This window comes from Perognathus longimembris, chromosome 1 (genome assembly GCF_023159225.1).
Source record: "Perognathus longimembris pacificus isolate PPM17 chromosome 1, ASM2315922v1, whole genome shotgun sequence".
NCBI lineage: Eukaryota > Metazoa > Chordata > Mammalia > Rodentia > Heteromyidae > Perognathus > Perognathus longimembris.
This window is the reverse complement of record NC_063161.1, coordinates 77,973,210-77,983,796: the sequence shown is the minus strand read 5'-3', so window position 1 is coordinate 77,983,796 and position 10,587 is coordinate 77,973,210. Positions and strand designations below refer to the sequence as shown.

General features: G+C 52.5%; 1 protein-coding gene across 1 annotated transcript in view; it reads left to right on the top strand.

Annotated features, from left to right (window-relative positions):
• The first annotated feature begins 35 nt into the window (after positions 1–35).
• LOC125355171 (kinesin-like protein KIF19) overlaps positions 36–10,587 on the top strand; it is a 28,674-nt gene continuing 18,122 nt past the window's right edge. The window contains exons 1-9 of the mRNA XM_048351338.1: positions 36–132; positions 805–885; positions 4,189–4,299; positions 5,219–5,306; positions 5,852–5,988; positions 6,125–6,250; positions 7,931–8,125; positions 9,097–9,249; positions 9,748–9,870. Of these exons, the coding sequence (XP_048207295.1) occupies positions 46–132; positions 805–885; positions 4,189–4,299; positions 5,219–5,306; positions 5,852–5,988; positions 6,125–6,250; positions 7,931–8,125; positions 9,097–9,249; positions 9,748–9,870 (1,101 nt within the window). The 5' untranslated portion in view covers positions 36–45. The remainder of the gene's footprint in view (positions 133–804; positions 886–4,188; positions 4,300–5,218; positions 5,307–5,851; positions 5,989–6,124; positions 6,251–7,930; positions 8,126–9,096; positions 9,250–9,747; positions 9,871–10,587) is intronic.

Genomic DNA, 10,587 nt, shown 5'->3' with positions numbered 1-10,587 from the left:
GGTCTCCAGCTCAGCGGGCAGCTGGGGCCAGGCCTGGCCGGCAAGATGCCCTCACATCAGGCAGCTGGCCTCTCCCCAGCCAGGGGCAGCCCCACCCTAAGAGCAATGGAGCCCAAGGACCAGCAGCTCATGGTGAGTCCCTCCTGCCTGTTCCCCTCATGGTTTCTGCTGTGGAAACTGGCCCCTCCCTGCCTCCAAACCCAGCACCCTCACATCAAGTCTCAGCCCCATCATGGTCCCACCCTGCTCTCCCAGGTCCTCACCCCCACACACACACCCTCCCTCACCTCCTGCCCTCTGAACCTTCCTCCCTGGGAACTTAGTACCTGGGGCAACACTGGGATGAGTGGGGAGGGGGGCATGCATCCTTAGCTCCTACCAAGCCCTATCCCCAGTCCCAACCCAGAGCCTAATGCCCCCCCTGCCCCCGCCCTTAGGAAAAAGCAGCTTGGCAGAGAGCATGGCCCACAGGCCCACAGGCCCACAGGATTTCTCTTGGGAAACTTCCAAAGTGCTGTGACTATCCTAAGAGCTGTGTGGCCTTGGGCAGGTTGCTTGACCTCTCTGTTTAGTGACTGTATTCCTGAAAAGGTTGCTTTTGGTGAGAGGTGCCAACAACCCCATACAAGTGTTCTGTTTCCAGCAGAGCTGAGGCACACTCAGGAATCCTCCCTGGTGCCTAAGAGCTCAAGGCCACCACAGGAGCCAAAGGGGCAGTGTGGGCTGAGGTCTTGGTGTTGGTGTTAGAAGAGCAGGTGGGCTCAAAAAGACTCCTGTGGACATGCTGTTCCTGTCCCATCACAGGTGGCACTTCGGATCCGTCCACTCAACAGTACAGAACTAGAAGAAGGGGCTACTGTCATTGCTCACAAAGTGGGGGACCAGGTGAGTCTGGATGGTCCAAGGTGATCAGCCATCTCCCTGTGCTGTCTGCCCTGTACCTGTGTCACTCAGTGCACTGGTGGGCTCTGATCCAGGGGCAGAGAGGGGCTGAGGAGTAGCCACTGAGCCTCCTTTGTTGCCACTAAGTACATAGCACCCAGGGTTCCTGCACGCCATCCTTGTTACAAGGACCTTGGTGAGAGCCTAGGTCGCTCAGAAGCAGGCTGGGCCCCAGTGGGTATAGGGTAGGGGGCTCAGTGGGCTGGGTCAGCACCTTGGGGTCCAGATGTGCACCAGAGGCCCCGGGGGCTGTGGTGAGGTGGGGCACTGCTGGCTGCAACCCCCAGGGGCCTCCTCAGGGACAGCATGGAGGACACACACACACACACACACACACACACACACACACACACACACACACACTGGGGAAGCTGTTGCTCTTGGTTGTATGTACCCAGTTGAGACAGGTTTAGGGGGAGGTGCTGACAGTAGGGGCTGGCTTTCAATTGGTCAGCAGAGGGCTCAAGTGGAGGTAGGCCCCCTCAACCCCCAGCAGGGCAGAGAATGTCCAGGAATGGGTGCAGCTGGCCAAGAGGTCAGGTGGTTCAGTACTGAGGTCAAGTCACAGACAACCAAGTAAAGCAACATGCACAAGTTGAGGGGACCGAAAGTTTGTGGGGAGACCTGCTGTGCTGTGATGAGGGCTCACAAATCAGCCTGGGGACAGAGTACTGTTTGGCTTTAAGAAGACCACCCTTAGGGTGGCACTACTACCACCTGAACATGACAAGTCAGTGACTTTCCTGCCTGGGCTGGCTTTGAACCTCAGTCCTCGCATCCCAGCCTCCTGAGAAGCTAGGATTACAGATATGAGCCACCAGCACCCAGCTTGGGAGACTTTTTTTTTTTTTTTTTGCCAGTCCTGGGGCTTGAACTCAGGGCCTGAGCACTGTCCCTGGCTTCTTTTTGCTCAAGGCTAGCACTCTACCACTTGAGCCACAGCGCCACTTCTGGCCGTTTTCTATATATGTGGTGCTGAGGAATCAAACCCAGGGCTTCATGTATATGAGGCAAGTATTTTACCACTAGGACATATTCCCAGCCCACATAGAACATTCTTATAGCTTATATTCTTATATCTTATATACTGAAAGCAAACCAGGAAGTTCATATGAACCCAGTGTTATCCACAGATAGCATTCAAATTTCTCTTTTTGTTCTCTTAATAATATTCTTTATAGTTATACAAAATAAGCCAGGTGTTCATGGTTCATGCCTATAATTCTAGCTAGCTACTTAGGAAGCTGAGATCTTAGGATTGCAGTTCAAAGCCAGCCTGGGAAAAAAAACTCTGTGAGATTCTTATGTCTAATTAACCACCAGAAAACCAAAAGTAGCACTGTGGCTCAAAGTGGTAGCGTGCTAACCTTGAGCTGAAGAGTTCAGGGACAGTACTCAGGCCCTGAGTGCAAGCCCCAAGGCCAATATAAATAAATAAGTAAATTAATAATAGCTACACAAAACATCTTTCTGATCTAAGAACCCAAAGCAGCTCTGGGCTGTGCTCATTTGTCCTGCCCCTTGGTGGGTGGGTTCTATGATTGTGACTTTTTTTTTTTTTTTTTTTGGCCAGTCCTGGGCCTTGGACTCAGGGCCTGAGCACTGTCCCTGGCTTCTTCCCGCTCAAGGCTAGCACTCTACCACTTGAGCCACAGCGCCGTTTCTGGCCGTTTTCTGTATATATGGTGCTGGGGAATCGAACCTAGGGCCTCGTGTATCCGAGGCAGGCACTCTTGCCACTAGGCTATATCCCCAGCCCACTTTTTTTTTTTTTAACCAATAGAAAAACTGAGTGAGGCTGGGTACCTCTGGCTCAAGCCTGTAATCCTAGCTACTCTGGAGGCTGACTGAGATCCAGAAGATCAAGGTCAGTTTAGGCAGACAGACCCAGGAGACTCTTACCTCAAATGAACCAGTGAAAATAGCTAGGCTGGAGACCTGAGTAAGATCTAGAGATGGGGAGATCTGCCAATGCCTCCTAGCCAGCGGGCAGTAGCCACTGAACAGGTTTAGAGCCCACTTTCGTGGCCACCATTTGCAAGGCCCCTCCTAGCCCTGCTGGTTGGAAAGCTCCTGTTGGGAGACCCATCAAGTCTTCTGGTGGCCCACAGGAGGAGGGGATGGATACCCATCTCTGATCCACACACCACTGTCCCATGGCCCACTCCATTCCCAGAAGGTGAAGGAAAAGCAGAGCAGACTTAGATCATGTCATGAACAACAGTGCTGGCCAGCATCCAGGAGCAGCCCTGGGGACCCAGGTTATCACCAACTCACCAAGCACCCTGAGGCCTGGCACACCTGAGTCTTGGGGGGGGGGCAGGGCATCAAGCAGTAGGCTGAAGCTAGGGCTTTGTACCCTTCAACACCATGGCTCCTCTCAGGTGCTCCAGGCTCCAGGTCTCTACCAGCCATGGCATGGATTGTTTCCAGTCACCCTGCCTCCCCTCTCAGACCCCTAATTCTCTGGGAAGGGTTCCTTTGAACTGCTGTCCCCAGAGAGTCTTAATACACTTGGCTTCATAATAACATATTTTTATGAGAGCAAGCTGGCCCCAGGGAGTGACCTGGCTCTTGGAGAAACAAAGGCATAGATGGAGTTTAAGTTGCTCTTTGTCCCTCGGTCTGTGGTCATGCAGCCCCCTGAGCCAGAGGTGAGAGAAAGACTCACAACCAGACAGCCGGACACAGAAGCAGGTAGCCAGCCCGGCACTCCACAGTTTACAAGGCCCTCGCCCTCCTTGTCCCTTTATGCATGGAAGGGCCTGGGCCCACGCCGGGTGGGTTACTGATTCTCCAATTGTGCTGGAGCCACCAAGCCAAGCCTGGTGCAGGTAGCTCACACCTGTCATCCCAGCTATTCAAGAGGCTCAGAGCTGAGGATCACAGCTTGAAGCCAGCCTGATCAGAAAAGACCATGAGACTCTTATCTCTAATTAACCACCAAAAAGGCAGAAGTGAATTGTGTGGTTCAAGTGGTCAGAGCTCTAGCCTTGAGCAGAAAAGTTCAGGGATAGTGCCGAGGCCCTGAGTTCAAGGCCCCATGACTAATACCCCTTCCCTTGCCAAAAAAAGAAAAGCCAACCTGGACAAGGATCTGAGTTTAAGCCCCAGGGCTTGAAGAAGAGGGAGCAGGTTAAGCACAGCTCCCAGCCTGCCTGGCTGGGGCCCAGGCCAACAGGCTTGGCCTTGTCCTTCCCAGGATCTGAGCCCCCTCCTCCGGCCCCTGCTTCTCCTTGCTTCCAGGTGGTGGCGCTCATGGACCCCGGCGAGGACCCTGAGGACCCCCTGCGCCCGCACCGCTCTCGGGAGTGCACCTTCATCTTTGACACTGTTTTCGACCAGCATGCATCCCAGGTGTCTGTCCTCCACACACATACACTCCTCCTCCTGACAAGATCCGAGCCCAGGCTTCTGGACTCAGCGCCGCTGGAAAACAGAGCGGCTCCATCAGCCACTGCCTGAGCAGCCTAGCTTATCTATTGCTCGCTCCTGGTCCTAATAACCTTGTATGCCCAAGACCACACAGAGCCCTGAGGTGTCCCTCCTTGCTCACCCCTGGGGACAGTGAGCTCATTCCCCACACACTCCTGCTGCTGGGAATGTCTGCTTTAGTTCACATCCGGGCATCCCCAGATTCCCTGCCCCATCTCAGCTTTGCCTCATGGCAAAGACCAGAGCTTGGTGTTTCAGTTTTTATTATTTGTTTACTTTTGTGCGTTTACTGAGGTTTTAACTCAGGACCTTGTACTTGCTAGACAGCAACACTACCACTTGAGTCACACCCCCAGCCCTTCTTGCTTTCAGTATTTTTCCATTCTTGGCTCACATTTTGTCTGGGCCAGCCTACAACTGTGACCCAGCTACCTCCACCTCCCCAGTAGCTGGGATTACAGGTGTGGGTCACCACCCCAGCCCATGATCTCTTTCAGTTCTTTTTTGTTGTTGTTGTGTTGGTCCTAGGACTTGAACTCAGGACCTAGGCACTGTCTCTGAGCTTTTTTTTTTTGCTCAAAGCTCTACCACTTGAGCCATAGCTCATGGCCTCTTCCCAGTTTTGAAGAAGTGTCGAGAATGACTCGTGTGGGTTCAGTCCTCAGCTGGCATCAGGCCTGTTGGCAGCCATTCCTACAGGCTTTCTCCATGATTCCTCCGAGCCAGGTCTGTGTGGGCATCATCTCACTGTGCAGTCCAACAGCCCACCCACAAATGACACGCCCCATCCGGCCCCAGCAGCCGGTGCACGGCCGTCCCTCACTGTCCTGTTTGTTTGCAGGAGGATGTATACCAGGCCACCATCGGGCCCCTGGTGGAAGGCATCATTTCTGGATACAACACCACGGTGTTTGCCTATGGACCTTCAGGTACTGTCCAGGAGGGAACGGGCTCGGGCTGACTTCTAATTACTCTGCTCCTCTTCCTTCTTCCTACACTTTTCTTCTTAGAGGGGCTGGGGTTTGAATTCAAGGCCTACACTTATTAAACAGGTACTTCGCCACTTGAATCATGCCCCTAGCCCTTTTTTGCCTATCCTAGGGCTTGAACTCAGAGCCTGGGCATTGCCTGTGAGCTATTTTGCTCAAGGCTAGCACTCTACCACTTTGAGCTACAGCTCCACTTCCAGTTTTCTGATGGTTAATTGGAGATAAGTGTGATGGACTTTCCAGCCCTGGCTGGCTTTGAACCACTATCCTCAGATCTCAGCCTCCTGAGTATCTAGGATTACAGGCATTAAGGCTCTCACCAACTTTTTGCTCAAGCTGGTTGGTCTCTGTGATCCTCCTGAATCTGCTGCCTCCCAGCTGCCTCCCAAGCAGCTAGGATGACAGGCGTGAGCCCCCATACCTGACTCCATTCTCCTCTCCTATGATACACCTGAGGCTGCCTCAGGAGCAACACCTCCCCACAGGTGCGGGGAAGACCCATACTATGCTGGGCATGGACTCCGAGCCTGGCATCTACCTGAAGACCCTCACCGACCTCTTCAAGGCCATCAAGGAGACCCAGGACAACACGGAGTACAGTGTGTCCATGTCTTACCTGGAGGTGAGCCTCTTGTCCTCCCTCCACAGCTTCCTGGGTACAAGAAGGGCAATGGCACCTAGGCAGCCTCCGTCTGCAGCCCAGCGGTGTGCGAGGCCTTGGAATGCTGCTTTGTTCTAACCTTTCTGCTCAACGACAGATTTATAATGAGGTGATCCGGGACCTGCTGAATCCATCTTCTGGGTTTCTGGACCTCAGGGAGGATTCGAGAGGCAGCATCCAGATCGCGGGGATCACAGAGGTGTCCACCTCCAATGCCCAGGAGGTGAGGGCCTGCAGCTGCACAGCACGGCTCCAGTTTGGTGTTTGATTTTTGTGTCAGCATCAGGGCTTGAACTCAGGGCCTGGATATGTCCATTAGTTTAGTCACACAGGTAGATGCTCTGCCACTTTAATCACAGCTTCTGGCTTTATTTTGGGTGCTTAATTGGAGATCAGAGTCTCATGGACTTTCCTGCCTGAGCTGGCTTTGAACCTTGATCTTCAGAGCTCAGCCTCCTAAGTAGCTAGGTTTACAGTTCTTGAAGCTCATGACGTTTTTGTAAGTTCACCGAATGAAGACACATACACACATTTCTCAGGGTTGTTGCCAAGCCTCTGGTCTTGATGAAAGGGCATGACAAATACTCGTGCCTGCTCTGTCTCCTTGCTGCACTCAGGGCAGACATTACCCATCGAGCCCACAACTACCATGGCCTCTGGGCTCAGGCTTCTGTCCTTGTCCACCCAGCCCTCCTGCTGGGGCCTACTGGCTACTCCTGAGCCAGCTCAGATCTGAACACACTTGTCCTGTGCTCATCCTAATGATGACTTCCTTACCAAGGCAGACTGCAGACATTTTCAAAGCCCTGTCTTCTCCCTAGCTAGCTGTTTGTCTGTGCAGCCACCCTTGGGGTAAGCTTCCTGGCTGTGCCCTCTGCTGCTCTGAGTTTCTCTCTCTCTCTCTCTCTCTCTCTCTCTCTCTCTCTCTCTCTCTCTCTCTCTTTTTCTCCCTCCCTTCCCCTCCTCCTCCCCCTCCCCCTCCCCTTCCCTCTCCCTAACTCCCTCTCTTCTTTCTTTTTTCTTTTTTTTTTGATCAGTCCTGGAGCTTGGACTCAGGGCCTGAGCACTGTCCCTGGCTTCTTTTTGCTCAAGGCTAGCACTCTACCACTTGAGCCACAGCGCCACTGCTGGCCGTTTTCTATATATGTAGTGCTGAGGAATCGAACCCAAGGCTTCATGTATACGAGGCAAGCACTCTTGCCACTAGGCCATATTCCCAGCACCCCTTCTTTCTTTCTTTCTTTCTTTCTTTCTTTCTTTCTTTCTTTCTTTCTTTCTTTCTTTCTTTCTTTCTTTCTTTCTTCTTTCTTTCATTCTTTTCGTTTCTTTTCTTCTTGTCAGTCATGAGGCTTGATCTTTGGTCCTGGGCACTGTCCCTGAGCTCTTCAGCTTAAGGCTAGCACTTGAGCCACAGCACCACTTCCCATTTTCTGGTTGTTATTGGAGATAAGAGTCTCATGGAATTTCCTGCCTGGGCTGGCTTTGAACCACAATCCTCAGATCTCAGTCTCCTGAGTAGCTAGATTACAGGCATGAGCCACCAATGCCCAGCTGCTTGCAGAGTTTCTGTGGCCCCTTTTTCAGACTCTCATCTCTTGATGTAAAATTATACGCATGCCCTACCATGCTGATCTTGCTTGATCTTGAATAACAGTGATTTCCAATCTCCCTCCATGCACAGTCTGCAGTCTGGCATGGATTTGTATACAGCAAGTGCTCAGTAGAGGTTTGTTGGCACCAGTTCAAGTTCTACAACTGATGGGGTTCAAATTCCACATGCCCACTTCAGCTAAGCCCCAAGCCCTGTGGCCACCCCTCCTCTGTTTCTTTGGGTATCTCTAGAAGGCCCATGTGGCCACACAGGGACCCGTGACCTCCCGCCTACTTCTGCCTCTGCCCTCAGATCATGCAACTGCTCACCAAAGGCAACCGGCAACGGACGCAGGAGCCCACTGCTACCAACAAGACGTCGTCCCGCTCCCATGCGGTGCTGCAGGTCACCGTGCACCAGCGGAGCAGGGCAGCTGACCTGGCAGAAGAAGTGCGGGTGGGGAGGCTGTTCATGGTAGACCTGGCCGGCTCGGAGCGCGCAGCCCAGGTCAGGCCCTACGCACTGGGTGTCTGTCACCCTCAGTCCAAGTGGGACCTTGTTCAGCTGCAGTTTAGCAAAAGGAATAGCGTGCAGCCCAGAAGAGTCACTGATGAAGTTTTTTGAGGGAATGAATCCTTAGGGCTGGCATTAATGGAGGCTTCCTGTGTGGTATCAATGGGGGTGGGGGGGCTGGCATCAATGAGTGAGGTAAGACTGAGCCCCACCACACTTGTGCTCACCCTTGGGGAAGGCTAAACCTGAGCATCTGCCTGGGTAGTGTGAAGCCATCAGTTCAGACCCCACCTTCACCTTCTGAGTTGGCTGAGATTACAGGCATACCCCACCAGACCTAGCCTAATTGTTTTTGTTGTTTTTGTCAGTTATGGGGCTTGTACTCAAGGCCTAGGCACTGTCCCTGAGCTTTTTCGCTCAAGGTTAGCACTCAGCCACTTTGAGCCACAGCTTTACTCCAGTTTTCTGGTGGTTAATGGAAGATGTGTCTCACAGACTTTCTTGCCCAGGCTGACTCTGAGCCATGATCCTCAGGTCTCAGCCTCCTGAGTAGCTAGGATTATAGGTGTGAGCCACCGGCACCCAGTACCTAATTGTTTCTTATTACTACACACTAGTATATTAATTATACAAATGAGGGGCTTCCATGTGGCATTTCCGTAGTGCATCTAATGTACTTAGATCATATTCTCCCCACACCCCATTTCCTTCCTCCCTCCAACCCATGACTGGGCTCCCCCTTTCCTGCTCATACCCTTGTTTTTAGATCTAGATTCTACCTCTGATGGGAAGTGTGCAGTATTTGGGTTTTGAGTATGTTTTTACTGTTTTAACCTCAAGTTGTTTGGCATGGCCTTCATGTGGCCTTGCTCAGGGCTCATCTGGGCCTGGGGCTCCCCTCCTTGTGAACGGAGAGGGGAGGTGCAGGTGGACTCCCCTGTTCAGCCTGACCTCTCCCTGCACAGACCCAGAACCGAGGCAAAAGGATGAAGGAGGGCGCGCACATCAACCGCTCACTGCTGGCACTGGGCAACTGCATCAATGCACTCAGCGAGAAGGGTGGCAGCCGTGCTCAGTATGTGAACTTCCGTGACAGTAAGCTCACGCGCCTGCTGAAGGTGAGTGCAGCTCACTGCAGGGGGTTGGGGGGGAGCCTCAGCAGTTGTCAGCAGCTTTCAGGAGTTATCTGTCAGGAGGGAGGCACAGACTTGAGTCTAAGGGTCCTTCTCAGAACCTCTGAGGACAGAACACTACATATGCCATCTGTGGGAACTCTGTGTCTCTCGCTCCATTCCCCTGAACTTTGCTTGCATATCTCCAGTGACAGTGAGCTCACTACTCCCCACACAGATGGTTCTGTGATGAATTTAAAAAATCTTTTCTTTAATCCTGAGTGGGGAAAGCAGTCAATAACGACCCTTCAAGTCCAGCTCCTGGGGGGACCTGCTATGTCAGGCAGCAGGCAGTCCGGGTGGACCTGGATCGGGTCCTCCCCAGGCCCTATCCCCAGTATTAGCTGACCCTCCCAGGCTGTGGTCCTGGCAGGCCTGGCAGCACCGAGCAGGGGGAGACCATGTGGCTCCACCACTCACTCCTGTGGCTTCCCCCTGGAACAGGACGCCCTGGGAGGGAACAGTCGCACAGTGATGATAGCACACATCAGTCCTGCCAGCTCCAGCTTCGAGGAGTCAAGGACCACACTGCTCTACGCCTACCGGGCCAAGAACATCAAGACGAGGGTAAGCCTGGCTCGCTCACTCATTCACTCACTGGCTTATTCATTCACCCTGGCACTCAGTCACTTGTTCATTCATTCATCTGCTCATTCACTCATCATTCACTTACTCATTCACCTCTCATTCATTCACTTCACTCACTTATTCATTAATTGTTCATTCACTCATTCATTCACTAGCTCACTCATTTATTCACTCAATCATTCATTCATTGCTCATTCACTCATTCATTCACTAGCTCATTCAGTTTTTCATTTGTTCACTCATTAATTCACTAGCTCCTTCATTAATTCACATGCTCACTCATTAATTCACTCTCACTAACATATTCATTTATTCATTCACTGCTTGTTCATTCATTTACTCATTGATTTCCTCCCTCCTCCTTCATTGGCTTACTCAGTTGCCACAGGCATGGGTGAGCTCTGCATTGCTGCTCCTGGATGGTGACTGGCCTCTGCTCATGCCCATCATTCTGAATCAGGGAGATGAGATGGAAAGCAACAACCCCTAAGGCCCCACAGTACCCGGGTGTGCTGTGGCTGAAAGGGAGGGACTACAAACCTGAGACCCGCCTCCCACTGGCTGGAGAACGAGGGGTGTGGGCCGGGTTCCTTTCCTTGTATGGGGAAAGATCCTCTGCTTCCACCCTCAGGAGGTTGCGGTGTCCCTGGCTGGTGGCTGGGCTGCTCTCATCTCTGTCTGTCCTTCCACAGCTCC